General features: G+C 46.5%; 1 protein-coding gene across 4 annotated transcripts in view; it reads right to left on the bottom strand.

The window, feature by feature from the left end:
- Window positions 1-16,732: 16,732 nt before the first annotated feature.
- GNL3L (G protein nucleolar 3 like) overlaps window positions 16,733-24,046 on the bottom strand; it is a 73,746-nt gene continuing 66,432 nt past the window's right edge. For 2 of the 4 annotated variants that reach the window (XM_083158967.1, XM_083158970.1), the window contains exons 15-16: window positions 19,619-19,793; window positions 16,733-18,051 (exon numbers count right to left, since the gene is read on the bottom strand). In XM_083158967.1, the coding sequence (XP_083015093.1) occupies window positions 17,984-18,051; window positions 19,619-19,793 (243 nt within the window). In that variant the 3' untranslated portion in view covers window positions 16,733-17,983. The remainder of the gene's footprint in view (window positions 18,052-19,618; window positions 19,794-24,046) is intronic. The other 2 variants (XM_083158969.1, XM_083158968.1) reach the window with 2 other exon arrangements.

Raw genomic sequence — 24,046 nt, 5'->3', positions numbered from 1 at the left:
CCATAACACAAGCACAGGAGGAAGGTACACAGTTGATAATAGTTGTTCGATGATGGGTCACTGATGGTGTCTGTATCAATGATGTCTTTCTGAGAGGTGTCTGGTAGAAGGTTAATGGTACCGTATAGATAAAGCATGGAGGTTGCAGGCAACAGTGGTGAACCAATGGTGAGCCAGGGAAGGATCAGGTAGTCACTGTAGTGTAGACAGGAGCGGTAACTGACTGGAAACATCAGGAGTGGATGCTGACTGGAGACAGCAGAAGTAGATGCTGACTGGAAACAGCTGGTGTGGAGACTGCCTGGGAGCAGAAGGAAATGCAAGAGCACTGCTAGGAGTCAGGCTGTGCTGGATCTGATCTTGGAGCATTTGGTCTTGGAGACAGGACCATCCAAGTGGAGGTTTGACAATTGAAGCACTGACAGAGTGCAGGAGTCTTCCCAGTATTCTATTAGGAGGCTATTAGAAATATTAACCGAGGTTAATACTGAACGCTTATATCAGAGTTACCTTCTTAGAGCAGCTGCTTTTTAAGGAATGGTCAATTCCTTGTTAGGTGTGAATAGAAAACAGGGATTTTGTACTTACCCTAAATCATTTTCTCTGAGTCCACAGGTGTCACTGGAGCATAGACAGTGGGGAATAGAAGGGCCACCACAGGGAGCATGGGCACTATTAACCCCTTGAGTGGTATGCCCGGAAATTTTCCGGCCTCAGCTGTGCCGCCGCAGCGGGCTGTCCCGGTAAATTTCCGGGCATACCACAAATATGAAATAGGTGCGCGCCAATGGTGTCCAGGTGTGCACCAATGGTGCAGCACCTCTAGAGCCCCCCCCACTCAGTCACTCACCCAACCATCCCATCACCTCTTCTAACCCTGCTCCCCCAGCTGCCAGCCACCATACTTTTAGTAGCAATGACGTAGGTGGCAGGCTCGGGATGTTCGGGGCGGCTCGGCGGTACTCGGGAGCGCTCATGTACCCGAGTCCTCCCGAGCCGCCGCGAACATCCCCCAGCCTGCCACCGATGTTACTGCTGAATGTGACAGGCCAGCAGCTACGGCAGCGTAGACAGAGGTGGCAAGGAAGCTCCGGTGTACAAACGCCGGAGCAGAGGTGAGGGAGGGGGGCTTCCAACTGTGGTGGGTTTTGCTGGGGCAGGACAAACCTGCCCTGGTAGGTTTGTCCTTCCCCAGCAAAACCTTCCACTCAAGGGGTTAATGTAAATTAGTGTGGCTGACTCCTCCCCTTCTACTCCTCCACGGCAGTCATAAAGATTGTGCTAGGGAGTTAGAAAATACAACACACTTCCAAAGAGGAGGTAAATATAACATATAACATTGAAATCAGAACGAAAAAGTGAAATAACAGTGAGAAACACAAAACATCAACCCCTCAAGATATGTACACTTTGTATTATTGGGGGAACTCTTCTGACAGGAAGAAGTCAAAACTGTACTATAAAACCTGAAATGGCAACAGCGCCGAGGTGGGCGTCCAGTGACACCTGTGGACTCGGAGAAAAGGATTTACGGTAAGTACAAAATCCCTGTTTTCTCCTTCATCCATTAGGTGTCACTGGTGGGGACATCCCAGAGCTTCCAACACGGGCAGGAATGCGCTGGGAATACCCTAAAACTGAACAGAGGCCGCAAAAGGTATCGAACCTGTAGAACCGTACAAAGGTTTGGTGACCCAACCAAGTGGCAGCTCTACATAACTGTTGGATTGAAACTCCTCAGGCAGCCGCCCAGGACAGACCAACCAAACGCGTAGAATGCGCTTCAATGGAAACTGGAGGAGGCAGAGCATAGGCCTGTCGAATGGTGATACGTGTCCATCTGGCCAGCGTTTGTTTTGACGTGGCCAACCTCACTTTATCGGAGGGTAAGTGATAAACAGAACATCCGATTTTATAATAGAAGCAGTCCTGGAAACATAAATTTGCGGCGCTCTGACCACATCCAGATAATTGTTGTCGGAATCTTCAGTAATGGCTGGCACTGCCATTGGTTGGTTTATATGGAATGTAGAAACCACCTTAGGCAAGAAGGAAAGGTTAATACGAAGTTCCACTCTATCTGAATAAAACACTTATGTTGGGCAGACATCAGACCAACTTTCCTCCAACCATCCAACTAGTTGCTTGGATGGAATAAAAATATGGTACTGTATTGGAGCAAAAGACAATCAGAAATGTGCTCACAAACCCAGGAAAATGGACAAAAGCATTCAGTCAAATTGTTTAAATCAAACAGTTTCAACTACATTACCGTGTCTAAGCGACCGTTTTTGTCCTTTTTCTAGATTTTGGGAGCAATTTTCTGAAGTAAATATTACATCTGCTCCCATCCAGTACCATATTTTTATTCCATCCAAGCAACTAGTTGGATGGTTGGAGGAAAGTTGGTCTGATGTGTGGCCAGCATAAGAAGGGGGAGCGACACAACAATACTCCCAATTTCGAGACTCGTCTGTCAGAAGCCAAAGCCAATAGAAGAACTGTCTTCCATGTCAAATATCTTAATTCAACCTCTTCCAAAGGTTCAAACACCGAAGATCCCAGGAAGGAAAGGACCAGATCCAAATTCCACGGAGCCGTTGGAGGACGAAAAGGAGGTTGCAGCCGCAAGACTCCCTGGAAGTCTGAACCGCAGGCAGGAGTGCTAACTTTCTTTGAAAAAATATGGATAAGGCAGGGAACTGCACTTTTAAGGAACCTAAACGTAATCCTAACTTTAAGCTATTCTGTAAGAAAAGATGCCGTCTAGCTTTTTGAAGAGCGTAGAGGGAACCCCACAACTGTGACACCAAGAAATATATGACCTCCAAATTCAATGATAATGCTACGAGGTCACTTCCTTCCTGGCTCATAGTAGGTATGACCGAACCTGGAATGGCTGCTCATCTCAAAATGGCCCTTGCAGTAGCCATGCCATCAAATAAAGACGCCTTAAGTCTGGAAAGACAAAAGGTCCTTGGCCAAGAAGATCTTCTTGAAGAGGTAGGGGCCATGGTTTGTCCACTAACAGAGATGTCAGGCTGGTGTACCAGGACCGGTGCGGCCAGTCCAGGGCAATTAAAAACTCTCCGCAAGCGTTGAAGGACCTGGGGTATTAATGGGAAGGGAGGGAAGAGGTATACATACTGGAAGGGCCAAGAAGCCGTCAGTGCATTTACTCCTGCAGCTGCCGGATCTCAAGTTCAAACGAAGTAAAGTGGAAGCTGGTGATTGAGGCGAGATGCCATTAAATCCACCTGAGGATGTCCCAAACGACGATGTGCCCACCGCTACCATATCATCACCCAGCACTTCCCGCCTCCCACCGGAGATTGCCAACACACTTCACCTTCTTGCTATCGTCTGGAGCTAGTAAGTCCACACACCTGCACCAATGTTTGCAGCTCGCTCCCTGCCGAATCATCTATAGCGGCCAGCCGGCTTTTGCCAACCGTTTAGCGGGTGTAGCTGGAGCCGCATCTTCTACATCATCGTGTGGCTGTGGCAAGTGTACGGTTACATCTGAACTGAGGTATTGCCGGTTTATGGGTTTACAAAAGCCATCTTCTGATTATAAACAAGTGGGCTTATTCACTATCTTATTTGGCCAATCCTGATATCTTGTTCAAATAAATTAAGGCGTCGAGAACTGCCTATTTGATCACCACTATAATTCATTATACAAATTTTCTTTTTTTATGGAGAGACTTCATTTCTAAAATAAGTTTTCACCAAATGTAAAATAAATATTTCTTTAGAAAGTGGTACCACTCCGGAGCTGGTTATAGCAGATTAACATCATCTACCTCTTTAATTGGATATTGAGGAGCTGTTTTACATTTTATTGTTATGTATGCAGTCATGTTTTAAAGCTATATTTTTTGCTTACTGGATTAAGTTAATAAAAATATATTATAATCTTCCAGATGTGTGGCACTCTCTTTCACAGTTACAGAGTACTATATATACACGATTGATTAATTGCTCTGTACTCGTAAATTATTTACTTGCGTTTTCGCAAAAGATGGTAATGTTACATATCCACCCTGGATGCCGAAACGCAGTCAAAAATGTATTTGTTCTCTGAGCATCAGTCATGGTCTTTACTTAAAGGCACCACGCACGGATTCTGGATAACTCTCGTTGAAACCCCCTACCGGTTTTCTTTTATTTTTTTCTTAGTCTCCCTCTTACTGCTAGTTTTCCAAATACGTCCTCTCTACACAGACGTCATACCCATGTCTCTTATCTTCTCCATTATATTATTGCCACCTTTATAGATGTTAAGGCTCTGAGATATCTGAACCTACACTTTAGGCCCATCCGTGGATGCAGTATTGTAACACACTAGTAGTCACGCCAATCAGTAGACTCCTCCCCCCCTTTTTCTTCTCTTACCATTCTTCACCTTTCTTCTGTGTTTGGTTGACTTTTTTTCAAAAGCTGTTAGTTATTATTTTTGTATAAGATCTGATTAGATGTTTTATGCAGTTATGGTGTACCATTTTGTCAACACACTTCACAGTATTATTGTGGGATGGCCGTGTCGAACCGAGGAAACTCTCGCTCTAGTTATGAGCTTTCTACTTAGACTCCCCGCCTACCTGAACTTGGTGGTCCATGGCCATTCCACATGCTTCTAGCTGTTTGAGTTTTTGATGTGTGACTATTTTAATATTCTATGTGAAACTTCTCATAAACTTTATTATTAAATAATTATTTATTTCTTTATTGAAAATAATAACAAATTGTTTATTTAAAACCTCAAGAGTGATGCGACCCAAATTTTCTCGTTGTGCAAAGACAAGGGCATGCAATTTTTGGGACCAAGAGGCCAGATAAATCAGCAGGTGACAGTCTAAAGGCCCCCATACACTAGGGCGACTTGTCCTTAGGACAAGTCGCCCCCGACTTCCCCCTGAACTTCCCCGGCTGCTCCCCGGGGGAGCTTGACTAGATTGGCACTTGATGTGCCATTTTTTACATGTGATAAATCGTCTCGATTTATCACATGTAAAAAAACCCAGGGAGCAGGGGGGGGGGGGGGGCTACAGAGGTGGGAGCTGGGGGGCTGGGGACGCTGCGGGGGACACGTCTGTGTCCCCCGCTGCTGGGGACGCTGCGGGGGACAGCGTCTGTGCGAGGCGGTAGAGGGAGCTGGGGACGCTGCGGGGGACGCTGCGGGGGACACAGGCGGCATAGAGCCGGGCAGGGGGAGCCGGCCGGGAGCTGTCAGTAATGAATAAAAAAAAAAAAAGCCCATACAATGAATGGGCAGCCTGTGATTGGCTGCTGAGCGCTCTCTCAGCCAATTGCTGACTGGCTGAGAGAGCGCTCAGCCAATCACAGGCCGCCCATTCATTGTATGGGCTTTTTTTTTTTTATTCATTACTGACAGCTCCCGGCCGGCTCCCCCTGCCCGGCTCTATGCCGCCTGTGTCCCCCGCAGCCGCGCCGCGTCCCCAGCCCCCCCTGCTCCCTCCACCGCCGCGCCGCCCCACTAGGTCCCAAGTCGGGTGGTCGGACGTGCAGCAGGTCCGACCACCCGACGCGCATCGGATCTGAGGGGACATCAAAACTAGGCGATTTTGGTCCGATTTCGGCCAGATCTGACTGATCTGGCTGAAATCTGACCAAAATCGGCTAGTGTATGGGGGCCTTAACTTGAATAGCACAAGTCCCAGGTAACACCAACGCATTTCTCTGGTCCGATTGCCAGCTTTATGAAGGTATCTAGTTGTAGTCTGGGTGCTCATGCTTATACCCAGAACCTTTTGCAGAAATTTGCATAATCAATTGATTCACTCGTGTTGCTTTCACAATATCAATAAACTTTCACCGGAGACAGGCAAAAAAGAATACTACACATAGTTAAAAAAAAACATTTTTTTCAACTTAAACATCAACTTAAATAGTGAAATAGACAGGTAAAGCCATATCAAAGTAAAGCCAACACAGTATATTGCTGACAGGCCGTTATAGTGTTAATGCAGTACACAATACACAGCAAGCATACAAGTAATACAATGCAAAGAAAAAGTGTTTGGCACTCAGTTTCTTGAACAGCTATTGCTGACTGGAGCACACTATGTAACCTGTGTCCTGTGAGGAGAGGTACAGGGAGGGCTAGCCCAGGCTCTCTGGCGGCAAAGCAGAGGATCTCTGGGTGGCTTAGAAGCTCTCTGTGTCCCTGGCCGCATGTAGCTGAGGGCGTGAAGGAAGGATCAGTGGCGGGAATCGCTGTGGGATGTGCTACCTACTGTCCCCGGGGGAGTGGCGGTGTGAGGAGAGCCCACCCCCCGCTAGCAAATGGCCGCCAGGGAATCTTGCCTCATGCAACGCTGAGTGGCCGGAGAGCCCCGCTACCGGTGCAGCTGCCCACACACAAAACCTGTGGGGACAAGGGTTTTGGATTCTGCACACTACAGATGAATTGTGCCCTTGATTATTTGGGCCGTATACCGCTATATATGTTTTCATAGAGCGGGGTTGCTATCCTGTTCAACTGGGGGTCAATATTCAAAAAAGAACACAAGAGGGGAAAAAGGCAGTTGCGAGCGGATGCACTCCTATCTGGAGAGGATTAAAATATATTACATTTGTATATACAATTTTCTTTAAAAAAAATGGGAACTCCAATTATCTTTATTATTCTGTTTCTGATAAGGAGATGCCCATCAATATGCGAAATTTGAAGAGGTTAAAAAATTTTTTTTTATTATTTTATTATGACAAACAATGACATCAATTGTGCTGGAAAATAAAGAGAGTGTTGATAGAATTAAAACGTGTTGGCAGATTTTATTGGGAGGATGTAGCTTCTATTGACGGGGATAATTCCCTTATGATTTGTATCACTGTGTATATAGATCACACTACTGTGTTGTTTGTGGAACTGATATATTTACATTGGCCTTAATAGGCTCAACACTGTTTAAGCAATTGCTTTTATATCAATTTTACTCCTGAGGGTGTTCTATTGCACATAGCTTATACAAATTTTTGATACATATTATGATGACACACTGCAGAATTGCAACTATGTTTAGTGTGAAATCATCTGCTGTTCAGCTGAATTGGCAGAGTTCCCTGTTATTCAGGTTTATGGGGACCTCTACTGGTGGTTAGTGGTACACTGCTGTTTTTTTAGCATAGATAGCCGGTGAGGTTAGTGAGTCACTCACAGGCAATATATGGTGTAACCACAATTTTGACAGATACAATATGTACTAAGCATTGAATGACTGTATCTGTCAAAATTGTGGTTACACCATATATTGCCTGTGAGTGACTCACTAACCTCACCGGCTATCTATGCTAAAAAAACAGCAGTGTACCACTAACCACCAGCAGAGGTCCCCATAAGCCTGAATAACAGGGAACTTTACCAATTCAGCTGAACAGCAGATGATTTCACACTAAACATAGTTGCAATTCCTGCACAGTGTGTTGTTACAATATGTACTAAGCATTGAATGACTAACAACACACTGTGCAGGAATTGCAACTATGTTTAGTGTGAAGTCATCTGCTATACAGCTGGACTAGCAGGGTCTCCTGTTATTCAGGCTTATGGGGACCTCTGCTGGTGGTCAGTGGCACACTGCTGATTTTTAGCATGGATAGCCGTTATGGTGTGGGGTTAGTGGATCACCCACAAGCACTGTATGGTGTAACCACAATTTTAACAAATACAGTCGTTCAATGCTGAATGCTGTTCCTCCCACACCAATGTGGTGGGTGGTGAAGCTGATTTGAGTACAATAACCCTATCTAGCACACGTAGTGGACAAAACACATTATATCATGTTAGCTAACATCAATACATCCTGCTATCTGCCTAACACGGGTTTGTGACACGTTTCGCATCTAAGCTTTCTCAAACAATCCAAACGATTGACACCCATGTCCTGGGCTATATTCATATGTCCAGCCTATCGCTGGCTCAGTTTGTGATCAGATGTAGCTAGTTGGCCAATCGTATGGCTTGTTGTCAGGCCTCGCTTGTTGGGTGCTTCTGCCCATCTCCTGGCGGGTGTTGGTGGTGTTTACTGTGACATCAGAACGCCGACCACATGATCGCTTGGTCTTATCACGTCCTGAGTCACATGTTGCGATAAGAGCCTATCGCTTCATAGTAGGGATACTGCCCGTGCATCTGAATATTCTGCAATACGCCCTGCGCTATGTATGGACAATAATGGTGAATATTAATACGCTTGTAATGTAGTTCAATCAACCGCTTTTGTTTATTTTTGCGGAGTTATTTCTATCACGCATGGCATGTTCCTACTGGATTCATTTTGTACAACATTTGGATTAATGGTTGGTAATGTTATAATAGTGTGTTTCTGCTTTTAAGAAGATTGCGGGATCTGCCCTGTACTCTGTATGGATTGGGTTTATTATATTCTGGCTAGATGCCAGTGCCTGACATGATTGGCAGATGTGAAATAATAAATATTTGGTACCCTGGCTATTTTATATAGCCTGTGGGGTGGTTCATGTATTGATTGTTGGGAACCTGGGAAAGTGTGAAGGTAAAAAAATGTGAAAAACATGTTGCATGTATTCTAAATTGAATATAGAAAACTATTCTGACATGTGAAGGATGCTCTTATATTTAGGACTCTTGCTGTGGTATGGATGGTCGGTTCTTGATTGTGACCGATATTGTTGTTCTTATTTAGTTAGTTAAAGACTTTTAATTATTTAGAGTGAAGAGGTGAAGAAACGTGAGATGCATGCTAAAAACTGAGAACTGAAAACTAGTGACACTTACAATGTGAAGAAACTGGTGTAGGTATGTGGTTGGTGCCCTGTTTTTGAGGATGGTCTTATTCCATCTAATGTGCTGGTTGGGGTTGAAATATTGGGTTATAGTATTCTGCAAAAACACTGGTCCATATTACAAACAGATGAAGACCTGAAAAAGATCTTACAACCGCAGGTCCATGTAAGCTGGCGAAGAGCCAAAAATATCGGTGACCATCTAGTCCGTAGCCACCTGGCTGATCCACCAATGACCATGAACATCCCCAAACAAGGATCAGATAAATGTGGTCGCTGTAAAGCCTGTCGGTACATGGTACCCACAAAATCCTACAAAGACAGATACGGCAAAATATGGACTATAAAAGGATTGATCACCTGCACCACAATAGGGGTGATCTATCAAATCAAGTGCCCGTGTGGCAAAGCTTACGTGGGCAGAACCAAAAGGCCGCTAAAAGTGCGAGTACTGGAACATATTAGTTCAGTAAGTAACGCAAAGAAAGATGCGGACAACTTAAAAAAAAACTTAACCCCATAGCCAGACACTTTATGCACCACCACGACAGTGATCCAAGTGGCCTACAAGTGTTTGGCATGCGGCACATACAGCTTGGCATCAGAGGGGGAGACTTAGATAGTGAACTCCTCAAAAATGAAACAAAACTCATCTTCTTCATGGATTCTCTTCAACCAAGAGGACTCAATGAATTTAACAGCTACTTACCTTTCCTTTAATTCTCCCAATATTCATCAACATGCAGCTAACCTACCCAATAAAACATCCTTGCGGTATATATTTCACCAATAACTCCAGTAAGCCTTGACCAAAAATTGAAAGACGTAAATATATTCACATAAAACAATAAATCAATAGGTTCAATTGAACACACAACAAACACTGGATCCAGCAACACCGAATCACAACACCCATTCTGGTCGACACCAGAACTGACTCTCTCACCCACAGTACCCACTGGCATCATATCTCACAAGATCACCAGCATCCCCTCCACTATATCACTATAACCCAATATTTCAACCCCAACCAGCACATTAGATGGAATAAGACCATCCGCAAAAAACAGGGCACCACCCACATACCTACACCAGTTTCTTCACATTGTAAGTGTCACCAGTTTTCAGTTCTCAGTTTTTAGCATGCATCTCACGTTTCTTCACCTCTTCACTCTAAATAATCAAAAGTCTTTAACTAACTAAATAAGAACAACAATATCGGTCACAATCAAGAACCGACCATCCATACCACAGCAAGAGTCCTAAATATAAGAGCATCATTCACATGTCAGAATAGTTTTCTATATTCCATTTAGAATACATGCAACATGTTTTTCACATTTTTTTACCTTCACACTTTCCCAGGTTCCCAACAATCAATACATGAACCACCCCACACAGGCTATATAAAATAGCCAGGGTACCAAATATTTAGTATTTCACATCTGCTAATCACGTCAGGCACTGGCATCTAGCCAGAATATAATAAGCCCAATCCATACAGAGTACAGGGCAGATCCCGCAATCTGCTTAAAAGCAGAAACACACTATTATAACATTACCAACCATTAATCCAAATGTTGTACAAAATGAATCCTTTAGGAACATGCCATGCGTGATAGAAATAACTCCGCAAAAATAAACAAAAGCGGTTGATTGAACTACATTAAAAGCGTATTAATATTCACCATTATTGTCCATACATAGCTCAGGGCGTATTGCAGAATATTCAGATGCACGGGCAGTATCCCTACTATGAAGCGATAGGCTCTTATCGCACATGTGACAGGACGCACTAGGACCAAGCGATCACGTGGTCGGCGTTCTGACGTCACAGTAAACGCCACCAACACCCGCCAGGAGATGGGCGGAAGCGCCCAACAAGCGAGGCCTGACAACAAGCCATACGATTGGCCAACTAGCTACATCTGATCACAAACCGAGCCAGCGATAGGCTGGACATACGAATATAGCCCAGGACATGGGTGTCAATCGTTTGGCTTGTTTCAGAAAGCTTAGATGCGAAACACGTGTCACAAACCCGTGTTAGGCAGATAGCAGGATGTATTAATGTTAGCTAACATGATATGTGTTTTGTCCACTACGTGTGCTAGATAGGGTTATTGTACTCACATCAGCTTCACCACCCACCACATTGGTGTGGGAGAACAGCATTCAGCATTGAACTACTGTATTTGTTAAAATTGTGGTTACACCATACAGTGCTTGTGGGTGATCCACTAACCCCACACCATAATGGCTATCCATGCCAAAAAATTAGCAGTGTACCACTGACCACCAGCAGAGGTCCCCATAAACCTGAATAACAGGAGACCCTGCTAGTCCAGCTGAATAGCAGATGACTTTACACTAAACATAGTTGCAATTCCTGCACAGTGTGTTGTTACAATATGTACTAAGCATTTAATGACTGTATCTGTCAACATTGTGGTTACACCATATATTGCCTGTGAGTGACTACTAACCACCAGCAGAGGTCCCCATAAGCCTGAATAACAGGGAACTCTGCCAATTCAGCTGAACAGCAGATGATTTCACACTAAACATAGTTGCAATTCTGCAGCGTGTCATCATAATATGTATCAAAAACATGTATAAGCTATGTGCAATAGAACACCCTCAGGAGTAAAATTGATATAAAAGCAATTGCTTAAACCAGGGGTTCCCAATCTTTTTCAAATCACGGCACCCTAGAGTATCAGAATTTTTCCACGGCACCCCTAGGCCCCAAAAAATATATGTAAAATTAAGTAGATTGTGTTTATATGTGCCTATTATGTTCAGTTAGGTGTTAAAGGGCAGGAATTGCTTCTGTTTGTACACATATTTTATAATTGTCAGCCACCAGCACTGGTTTTGTCCATAAATAAATGATCATAAATAATTTGAATTGGTCCTGGACCACCAACCCGTGGCACCCCTGCAAGTGTCCCGAGGCACCCCAGGGAGCCACGGCACACAGTTTGGGAACCACTGGCTTAAACAGTGTTGAGCCTATTAAGGCCAATGGGTCACAAACCCCAGTAAGCATCCCCGTTTGAGACCGTGGTCTCTACCTTCCCGATGATCTGCGCTGCGGTTAAGGCCTCTGGTCAGGGCTGCTGCTTGGCGCGATGTCCCCTGTGTGCCCGCGGGGGACCTGCGTTGTCCCTTGTCGCCGACATGCCGGCTCCGGGCGGCATGGGTGCCGCCATGACACTTCTTCTCACCTGACCAGTCAGACCAATCCCGCTGACCATCAGCTTGACCCCTGACCTACACACCTGTGCAGCACTCAAGGTGTGTCTATCTGCTCCCCAGCATTGATTGGTGCTGTGCCTTGCAGCCAATCACAAACAGGCAAGGGGGATATAACTCAGGCCCTGAGCCTTCCTTCCTCGCCTTGAACAATTGCTTTACCTGTTCCAGAGTTTTCCTGTGTTCAGAGGAAGTTCCCAAGGCTCCGGGATATCCAGGTTCTCCTGTGTCTCAGTCTCCAGCGTTTCTCCCAGCTGCTTTACTTACCTGGCTCATACCATCTCCAGAAGACTCCTGCAATACCATCCCTGCAGTCGAGTATCAGGTGTCTCGCTGAGCACCTCTCTGGCTCTTAAGCCAGCTATCACCATCAGAGACTAATATCATCTTGTCCTGATCCTGTCGACAGTCCCCGTCAACACCTGGGTTGACTCACGGCTATTGTGCTCCATAGGGACTATTCCATCTTTGTCCTATCCAGCCAATACACCTGTGTACATACCACGTCTACATCCCTGTCGACATCCCAAGTCGTCAATCCCGCAGTTCCCAGACTGCCCACCACTCACCCTGGTCTCTCAAGGCCGCTCCAGGGTCCAGTCTCCGGAGTCCCAGCCTGCATCCAGAGGACCAAGGGCAGGGGGCCGCGACCTGCCTGTCAGACGCAGCCAAGTCCAAAGTCCCTTGCGGGACTCCCTGGTGAACACCGCTGGCAGGATAGACTCCGCGCCCCTGTTCCTGGTCTCCGCCAACACTCTGGTTCGCTGAGCTCCTGTCCCCTCGTGTATGTCATACATCAAACCCCCAGCATTCCACTACACAGCCACCACGGTCACAGCCGGGAACACAACAAACCCCAGAGCTGACACAATGTAAATATATCAGTTCCACAAACAGCACAGTAGTGTGATCTATATACACAGTGATACAAATCATAAGGGAATTATCCCTGTCAATAGAAGCTACATCCTCCCAATAAATTCTATCAACACTCTCTTTATTTTCCAGCACAATTGATGTCATTGTTTGTCATAATAATTTTTTTTTTTAACCTCTTCAAATTTCGCATATTGATGGGCATCTCCTTATCAGAAACGGAATAATAAAGATAATTGGAGTTCCCATTATTTTTAAAGAAAATTGTATATACAAATGTAATACATTTTAATCCTGCAGATAGGAGTGCATCCGCTCGCAACTGCCTTTTTCCCTCTTGTGTTCTTTTTTGAACACACACAAAACCTCCCTGGTGGTCCAGTAGGAGCAGGTGGAGTACTAGAACCCCTGCGCTGCTGCTCTGTCACTGACCAGAGTCAGTTAAAAAAAGGGAAAGCTTCATATAGCAGCCCTTCTCTATGGTGCATGTGGCTCCTGCCAGCACTGAAAAAACTTAGTTGCCTGGCGGCGGGGTAGAGGAGGGGAGGAGCCTGGTCTGCCTGGGGGCAGAAGAAGTTTAACCTCTTGGGTACTTGAAGCTCCTCTCCCCTGATGTGTCCGAAGAATAAAATATAAAATGGTCACGCTCGGATTAATTTAGCGAGAAATGTCAGGGACAGTGTTGACTTACTGCTGTATGTATAAATGCTTAGGGACTGTTTATAGAACTCTGAAAGTGCGAGTTATCAGGCATAGAATACTACTGTAATGAATGCTAGCATATGACTGCTTGTATATGGTTTACAGTACTTCTTTTGCCTTAAACTTTGCACCTTGCCTGTGCAGCGGAGCCTCCATCAGCAACCCCATGTCAGCTCTGTAAACTCAAAAGGCCTGTTTGGCCTTTCATGTAAAAGTGTGGCCATTGCATTCTGCAGGTATAGGTCATTGGGTTGACCTAAGTTAAGTCCATGCACATTAGGTCGATTATTTAAAGTCACCAGGGCTTGGGTCGACAGTCAAAAGGTCGATATGAGCTTTTGATGTTTTTTTTTTTTTTGTTCTGAATGGACACTCGTTCAAAATGTACTCGCATTGCACACCATGCTTTGGGCACACTAATTTATTCTCCCACCATGCCATAGTGGATGATAGGGCATGAAATATCGCCTTTCGGCACATGTCAGCTCATAAAAATGTAAAAAAAAAAAGGGAAAAACTGCTTGTGTCGACCTTCCAACCCTGTCGACCTTCAGTGGTCAACTCAATGCATTCTGCAGCCCCTGGGCAACCAGGACTGAAATATTAAATGTGGATTTAGGTTTACTGGATATTAACTAAAAGTTTGGGTACTTATGTATTAGGCAGGCGCCCGGCTACGCTGACAACGTAGCTTTGGCTACGTTGGGGACTTACAGGCCGCGGGTCAGGCTGAAGGAGGTGCAGAGGGGGGATGAAGGACGGGCGGCGGCTCGGCCAGTGGTGCTTCAGCGGCGGGGGAGGGGGGGATACATGCGGTGGTGCTGAGCCGAACGGCAGCAATGGCCGCCATTTAGCATAGTGACTGCTGGGGGAGCATCACATGGTTTCCCTGCTCCCCCAGCGGCACTACGCTACTTGCGTACATTGCGCCTGCCGGGGATAACAGTCATGGCAGCCGGGACTGCGGGGAGCCGAGTGCCGGAGGCACCGGGGACGTCCTGGATGGTAAGCATAATGCACACTACACCTACACACACTAACACAATCATATCCCCACTATCCACGTCATACCCCCAGTGTCCACGTTGGCGTGGAGTTAACTTTACAAAGTGTGGCGAGCGCAGCGAGCCCGAAGCGTGGTGAGCCCCGCGAGGGTACAAGTACCCGTGTGCACTCGCCACGCTTCGAGCTCGCCACACTTTCTAAAATTAACTCCACGCCCACGTGGACACTGGGGGTATGACGTGGATAGTGTGGATATGATGCTTTATGTATTAGCACAGGTCCAGTTATGTAATTTGCGTGAGTTACGTAGTTTACGTATTGCTATTCTCAATACACCACTACGCAAACTACATAAGGGGCGCCCGGCTAATACATAAGTACCAAAGTTTGTAACTACAGCTTCATTCCTGCAAGTCTATTCTACAGTAAATGTGTCTGATCTTACACTGCTAAACATGGCCATCATTTGTGCAATGTATTGTATTATTATTAACAGTTTCTTATATAGCGCATACATATTCCGCAGTGTTTTAAAGAGAGTATTTGGTCAGTCACATCAGTCCTTGTGGAGCTTACAATCTATATTATCTACCACATGTTCATGCACACAGACATTCTTACCCGGAGTAAACCCACGCAACACGGGAACCGAACCCCTGACCTCAGAGCTGTGAGACAGTAATAATAACCATTACACCGTCCGTGAAGCCCCAGGACCATATTAGACCAAAGGGATCATTAAAAATGATCAAGGGTCGTATAATGCAGCCACACAGGGATAACTGTTATGCACACCAGTTCATAAGGCTTCAATATATCCCTAAAGTTCAAGAACATCTCTATGTAACGTAATAGCATCTAATCACAATCCCGCAAGTTGCAGGAGACATCTGATTTTTCAAGCAGTCCCCAACACCCACGTTAAGGTGGCCATATCTCCCACATCCCACCTGCCTCCTAGTGATGAAGATTGGATGAGATTACTTCTGGGAATTGTTGCTCTGTGTTTAGGGGGCAGGGCTAAATGACGTGAAACTGCCTCATCTATCCAACCCAGCTACCCATGAAATTTGTGCTAGTTTGCCACAACAGGGGTTGGGCTAATGACGTGTCACCTCAAACCTGCAGCTCCCCCCTTTCTAAAGTGGTTAGTACAATCTACTCATTAACCTTCTTGGAGTTAAGTATGTGAAGTATACTATAAACTTCAAAAGTTCTTGGTTTCCTCAGACTACTCATGAATTTTCCTAACAGGCTTATCCACACCACTTCGCAGGGGTATTCAACATGTGTCCTGTCAGCTGCTGCAGAACTATGCATAGTTTTGTTATAAGGGCATAAAATTGTTGCAGAACATGCTGGGATTTGTAGTGTCACAACAGCTGGAAAGCCACAGCTTGGCCAGGCCTACTATAAAAAATTGTCCTGCATTACCTGCTCACACCTTCTATTAATGGCAACATAACCTGGACTAACCATGGTACTGTAATTAACAGTGTAAAATGGTAAGGAAATGGTTAATACTAATAAATATTAATTGGTACTTGTTTCCTAGCACGGCGCCCATCAGATCCCATCGCATATCTTAAGTTAAGTTAAGGAATGCGATGGGACCCGACCAACGCGATTTCAGGCTTTTTTTTTTAACCTTTCCCGACAATTAGAAAATCGGGTCCATCGCATGCCAATATAATGGCATGCGATGCGACCAACACGATTTAACATTGTATGCATTGTATTCTATGTAAAATTGGGTCCATTGTATGCCATTATAATGGCATACAATGCGACCAATGCGATGGACCTGATTTTACATAGGGAACAATGTTAAATGGCCCAACCATACCCGATTTTTCATTGTATACCCACCCTGATGGGTAATTTGTATGTGAAATGCCCCCCCATTGTTAATGCCACCCCACAGCGTGGCGAGTGCAGCGAGCCTGTGAGGGGTGGTGGTACGCGTCCTCCGACCTTTTCATACCCCCACTATCCAGTTGATTCTATATAGTCCGAAGCGCGGCGAGGGGACGCGTAATACCTATCAAGTAATGCGCGTCCGCTCACCGCTCGCCGCACTATATAACATCAACTCCACGCAGACGTGGATAGTGGGGGTATGAAAAGGTCAGAGGACGCGTACCGCTGCGCTCGCCACGCTTCGGGTTGGCGTTCATCGTGGGGTGGCGTTAACAATGGGGGGGCATTTCACCCATCAGGGTGGTTATGCAATGAAAATTGGGGTCTGGGGGGCATTTAACATTGGGTCCAATGTAAAATCGGGTCGATCGCATCGAATGCGATTTGGTTGCATGCGATGGACGCGATTTATTCGGACCCGATGGATACAATTAAAATCGCTGGCGCCGTGCTAGGAAACAAGTACCTATTAATTACACCCATTTTTCAAGGCAGACCTGTGTCCGAGGTGTGCCTGAAACCATGTCGTGCAGGTCATTGCTTTTGAACCCTAGAGGAGTATTCAAACCGGGATTCCGACTGTTGGAACGTCCTGACAGTCGTAATTCCATCCATTTCTGACAGTAACTCGACAGTCGGAATTCAATGTTTTGACTGTCGGAAAGATCGTGGATTGGCGAAAACGGACGTGGATTGTAGCAAAATGTGAATTTGACAATCCGCGGCCATTGCCGACAAAACAGATCTGACTTAAAAAAACGACGGATCTGCCCCCTTCAATACTGTTGGGGCCAGAGAGAGCAAAATGCAGGGTTGCTTCGGGACTGAACTGTTTCTAAGTCCTGGTGCGACCCTGCGATTTGCGATCTGAAAGTGGTATAAGAGTATTCCAGAATAAATGTACTACATATTTCCAATCATCTCGTTTTTGGCCACTTACAATTTTCTAAATAACTTCCCCCTTATCCCATGAATTATTATTCTAACTAACCCAATTGGATGGAACAAAAAGGAATTAAACCAGGATGGGGGGGGGGGGGGGAGGGACATTGTAGTGTCCCAAATGGATTGATAGAACAGAGCCCCGACCAGCAGCTGGTGTAGAGATGGGGAAATGCCTGAGCTTTTCAGTGGTACATTCTAAGTGCCAGGCTACGCTGCACTCTACACCCCTGGCATTGTACATACAAAATTCAATATTCTGGTTGTAGTTTTATCTAAAGTACGGATTGCTCATCACCGCTAAACAAAGCACCACGCAGTCGTGTTAGAATGAGGTTTTCATTCTTAGGATCCAACGTGAAAATCACTGCAATATGTCCCTGTGTTTGGAATGGTCAGGGCAGAACGATGCTGAAAATGTGCTACCATTCAATACAGTCCTGGTGGCAGAATCATTACATTCAACTGGCGGTAGTTTGCGTCTTTATTTTCAGTCATCGCCCAGTCGGAAGTCCATGGCTTGTATCAGCGTGTCCGATAACTTGGTAGCTATTTTATCTGTAGGAAGAGATAACCATTTACATGTGTAAAGACGGACACTAAAGATATCAATCAGCTACATTTTTCATTGACAAGTCTAGTAACAGGCACTGGTCAACTCTACCCCTACCTGGTCACTTATAACCCTCACACATCAAATCAATAACCCGGGTTTTTGCCCAGTCAACCTGAGCCAGGACTTGGTGTAAATGGGCTCAAAACATAAATAAATAACCCGGGTCCTGTTACCCGATAATCCAACCCGGGAAAAGTTCTGGGGTTGTACACAGGTGAGACTAGTGTTCAGGAGCAGTGTAAACAGGTAACCCGGGTCATTACATTAATGTGGGAGCCCATAGCCCTCGACTCAGGCACCCTGTGGTCAATACGGATTTTTGGACAGGCAGCAGCAGAGCCTGAGAGGAGGTGAATAGATGCCTGTGTGCAGTGTCCATTGACCTCATGGATGGAGGCTGGGGGCAGCCCAGCAGCTTTCCTGGGTGCTGGGCTTGCCCCCAGTGTGTTGTTGGCATTGCAGGGGATCCTGGCTGGTGAATTTCCCGGCACTTGGAGATGATGTAATCTCCGATCGCTGGCTCAGGACCCGCCTCCGCTGACGATACCCGCCCGCATAATGCCAGGTGGGAACCACAGTGTAAGAAGGGGTCAAAAGCCAGGTCTGCACCTGAGTTGGAGCCGGGTCTAAAAACCCGGGTGTGACCCGGCTTTTTGGTGTAAAGGGGGTAGTACTGATTTTACTGCCAATGGTCACTTAGCCCATCGGTAACTGAAGTGGATTCAATTACCCAATTCGGTGCTGCCCTTGTTCATCTTATGGATAGAAACTGGACCTAAAATGTAACTGGAATAGCAGAACCAGAACTACAGTGGTATTGGTAGGGAAAAAGATATCAAGTTATCAAAAGGAAGGCGCTTAATAGGAGTGTGCTTATGCAGGGGGGGGGGCAATTCCTTAAAAATACAGGATTCTATCCACTTCACTGTGGCAATTAACATCTTTGGAGGAATGCCACCTCCTTAAAGGCCCCATCAACAATCAATACAAGTGGGTGAGGACTCTGCTCGTATATTGGATCACTATTACATAAATGTGAGGAACAAAGCATGGCCGTTTCCACAATTGGCGGATAAAATGGGCGACTATCCGATTTATTATGCCTGCATTTGCCATTCATTTCTGACTTCTGGACACACCACAGTTAGTTGTTTTTTGTTGTGTTTTATCAATTGGTTACCTATATCTATATTCTAGCGCAGTTATATCTCTTCCTTTGGTATTGGACTTATGCAGAACTTTTATACTGAAGTCTAGAACATTGTGCAGCACAGATATCCAACCCTAAACCTGCCAGAGGACAATGTGGTATATGTGGTATATGCGGTATATGTATCCTGTTGTCTATACACACTGCAGATGGCCAACAAGTCACAAAGCTAATGCTGCACATCATTTCCCTAGTGACATCCCTCAGGCACTGCCCAGTGGATGCACTGCTGTAATGGACAGTTTATACATGGATATGGTCAAATTCCTTAGCAGTCATGTAGTTCCCCAAGAACTCACTTGCTCTTTTCTGCAGCTTCTTCCTCCTCTTGCCGGCTGCGCGCAGGGCCTGCCCTTGTTGCAGAGGATCCACAGCCTGGATCTCCTTCAGACTGGGAGCTTTGGGGACTATCCGTTCGGTCTCTGTTGAGCCTTTGCTTTTCGCTGCTTTAATTTCAACAGTCATAGGTCCAAACTGGGGTAGAAGAAGAGGCTAACATTATTAGATTGCCGTGAATGGTCAATAAAACCAGCAGCATAACTTGCCCAACTTACTTACTTTGGGGTTACAGGTGCCTGTTTTACTTGAAATATGCCTCAGACAGCTGCCCGATCAGAGCTGGGCCCCAAACGCGGTAGCTACCCTCCAACCTGGCACTCAGTGTGAGCCAGCCGGGTTGCTTGGTTCTCCAATCCACCACTGCTGCCTCTGGTATTAAGCTGAGCAAGCCCTATCCTTTGAATGTATGCTCCTAGGCTGGCCCTGGACCAAGGTCTCGGTTACCCTTGCCCCCCCCCCCCTTCACACATAGTAACGTACCTAAACTCTAACAACATGATACCTACAGGGATTCCAATTTGCAAGTTGTAACAAATTGAATGCTGCCCAAAAGTAAGTTACATTCAAGAGAAAAAGGAAGTTTTTTGGGGGGGTCCTGCTCTTGGAACTACTTTGGTGCTGAAAGCCTCAGTTGTGTCTTATCTGGTTATACCAGTTCTGTTTCTCAATAGGGCCTAAGCCAGTAGTTCTCAACCTCATTCCTCAAGACCACCACACAGTTAATGTTTTCTAGGTCACCCAGCAGGTGCACAGGTGCACTCATTACTCACTGACACATTTTAAAAGATCCACAGGTTGAGCTTATTATTTCACTTGTGATTTTGTGTTGAGACCTGGAAAACTTGCACTGTGTGGGGTAATGAGGACCGAGGTTAAGAACCACTGGCTTAAGCAATATCCTGACATATTCCACACAGGCGTTGTGTACAGGGCATAAAAACGGAAAGTTATAGTAGAACCTACCTTTGTTAACTTTCTTTCCTTGAAGTCCATGGGAACCACAGGGGACATCGGGGTTGTAGGCGGATCCAGGGGGTCCGAGACACCAATCAGCAAAGCTTTAAGAATTCCCAGGATGCCCGGGCCCTCTCCCCTACAACCCCGCCTCCAGGCTCATGTAACCAGTTTATTTGTAACAAGCCATAAGCAGGAAGAGGAGCAGAGAAGAGGACAGGAAAAAAATACATGCCCAAGTACTCATACACACAGTTAACACAAGGACAAGACATTGGTCATTGATACACACAGTGTAACATATCACTGATAGGGAAACCTCAGGAACAAATTAAAGGGAGGGCGCCCTGTGGTTCCCATGGACTTCAAGGAAAGAAAGTTAACAAAGGTAGCTTCTACCATAACTTTCCGTTTCCTTGTCAGGGTCCATGGGTCCCACAGGGGACATCGGGGATGTCACAAGCCGTATTAAGGGTAGGAATTTACCTGAGGTGTCAGAAGTACCCGACGACCAAAGGAGGCATCCTGGGAGGCGAACGTGTCAAAAGCATAAAACTTGATGAAGGTATGGACAGATGACCATGTTGCAGCCCTGCACAGCTGTTCAGCAGATGCACCTCGGCTTGCAGCCCATGTTGGACCAACCGCTCTGGTACAGTGTGCTTTGATAGAGACAGGGACAGGAAGATTAGCCTGTTGATAAGTCTTTTGGATAGCCATGCGACATATATGGTCAGAGCCCTGACCACTTCAAGTAAGCGTTCTTCTGACAACAGGTTTTCTGTTGAGAACGCAGGAACCACAATCTCCTGATTGATATGGAATCTGGAGAGGACTTTTGGGAGGTAGGCTGGTTTAGTTCTTAGTACCGCCCTATCTGGGTAAAAGACCAGAAAAGGAGACTTCCGACAGATCAGAAACCAGTCGGGCTGAAGAAATGGCCAGAATGAAAACAGTCTTAACTGTCAGCCATTTGAGGTCTGCTGTGCGAAGAGGTTCAAATGGGTGCTTAGTTAACTCCTGTAACACAATGGAACACTAGGGTGTTGTGGGAGGTACATAAGGAGGTTGGATGTGTAATACTCCCTGGAGAAACGTGCAAACATCCGGGAGGAATGCAATTTTCTTTTGAAGACAGACCGATAAGGCCGAGACCTGGACTTTCAGGGAGGCCAATCTCAGACCCAAGTTGAGACCCTTTTGAAGAAAAGCCAGGATTCTGGCTACTTTGAATACCTTCGGATTGTATCCCTTTGGTGTACACCATGTAAAATAGGAGTGCCAAACTCGATAGTAGATCCTGGAGGATGCTGGTTTGCGTGCCAGGATAATAGTTCTGGACCCTGACTCAGCAGATCCACCCGAATGGGCAGAGGGAATGGAGGCTGGGATGACAGAAGCTGCAGGTCTACATACCAATTCCTGCAAGGCCAGGCCGGAGCTATTAGGACAAGGTTCCCGCCTTCCTTTTTGAATTTTCTGATGACTCTGGGGATCATGTTTATCGGAGGAAAAGCGTAAGGTAGATGAAACCTCCATGGAACTGACAGAGCATCCGTAAAGCACACCTGACTATCTCTGGACCTCGAGCCGAATCTGGACACTTTCTTGTTGTGTCTGGACGCCATTAGGTTCACGTCCGGCAGGCCCCAGCGATCTACAAGGAGAGCAAATACCTCTGGGTGGAGTGACCATTCCCCCGGGTGAATGTCCTGTCTGCTCAGGAAGTCTGCCTCCCAATTTAGCACACCTGGGATGAATACTGCCGACAGGGCCTGAAGATGTTGTTCCGCCCAGGAGAGCATCCTGGACACTTCCTGTAGAGCAGCTTTGCTGCGGGTACCTCCCTGGCGGTTGATGTACACCACCACCGCGGCGTTGTCTGATCGGTTCTGAACAGGTTTCCCTTGGAGCAAGTCCAAGGATTGAATTAGGGCGTTGTGGACTGCCCGTAGTTCCAAGATGTTGATGGAAAGGCGAGATTCCAGGGGAGACCAAACACCTTGCAAGGATCGGGATTCTACTACCGCCCCCCAGCCTCGAAGGCTGGCGTCGGTAGTGAGGATTGTCCACTCTGAACCAAAATGGGCGTCCTTGAGACAGGTGTTCCATTTGGAGCCACCACCGCAGGGACTCCGATACCTGAGGAGTCAATGAGAGGAAGGTGGACCTGATGTGGTGGGGAAGGCCGTCCCACTTTTTCAGAATGAGTCGTTGTAGGGGACGGGAATGGAACTGGGCCCATTCCACCATATCGAATGTGGAGACCATCAGACCCAAAATTCTCATTGCTTCGTGAACGGAGACTTGTGGGGCTTGGAGAAACGTCTGGATTCTGTGTCGCAGAGATCTGCATTTGTCTGTGGGAAGCGACATCCGCAGTAAGAGAGTGTCCAGGAACGCTCCCAGATGCAGCATTTGCTGCGAGGGGTTCAGGGAGGATTTATCCCAGTTCAGAAGCCATCCATGGGCCTGAAGAGTCAAAACTGTTATCTGCAGGTGCGACAACAGAACTTCTGGAGACTTTGCCACCACTAGGAGGTCGTCCAGGTATGGGAAAACTCGGATGCCTCTCCTGTGAAGAAGTTCCGCCATTACAGCCATGATTTTTGTAAAAACCCTGGGGGCTGTGGCCAGGCCGAATGGAAGGGCCTGGAATTGAAATGGCAAACCTGAGGTATTTCTGGTGTGCCTGCGCAATGGGGACGAGCAGGTATGCGTGTCTGACATCTAGAGAGACCATGTAATCTCCTGCTTCCAGCGCTAGGATTATTGTCCGCAAAGTTTCCATCCGGAACTTTGCCACTTTTACCACTTTGTTTAGTGATTTCAGGTTTAGTATGGGTCTGTATGTTCCGTTTGGTTTGGGAACCAGGAACAGAGTGGAGTAGTAGCCCCGCCCTCTTTCGAGAGGCGGGACTGGGGCGATGACCTGAGACTGTAACAAGGCCTGTAGGATTTTTAACAAATGTTCCGCCTTGTGTGGGTCGTGAGGAAGCCCCGTGCAGAAGAACTTCCGAGGAGGAGGCGTCCGTTGTTGTGGACAGCCATTGGGGGGCAAAGTGAAGGAGCCTGCCTCCCACCTGGGGATCCCCATGCGGGAGGCGTGACCCGTCATGCCGCAGGCTTGTCGGGTTTGGCAGGGGCCTGTCTGGTGGCCCAGGCCTGTTTAGGCTTGGCTTTACCTGCCTTGTTAGGCGGGGCGTTCCTAGTGTAGGATTGTCCTCTGGCCTTACCCTGGGGCCGAAAGGGCCGAAAGGAAGGCGTCCTAGCTTTCTGCGGCAAAGCTGTAGGGAGGCAAGCCGTCTTAGCAGCTGCAAGAGAAGCAACAATTTTGTTAAGCTCCTCCCCAAACAAGTTCTCACCCTTAAAAGGGAGTAACTCCAATGTCTTCTTGGATTCTACATCAGCTTTCCATGGGCGCAGCCAGATAA

This window comes from Crinia signifera, chromosome 9, assembly GCF_055691185.1.
Source record: "Crinia signifera chromosome 9, ASM5569118v1, whole genome shotgun sequence".
Taxonomy (NCBI): Eukaryota; Metazoa; Chordata; class Amphibia; order Anura; family Myobatrachidae; genus Crinia; species Crinia signifera.
Note: the sequence above shows the minus strand (reverse complement) of the source record. Positions and strands in the feature narration are given on the sequence as shown.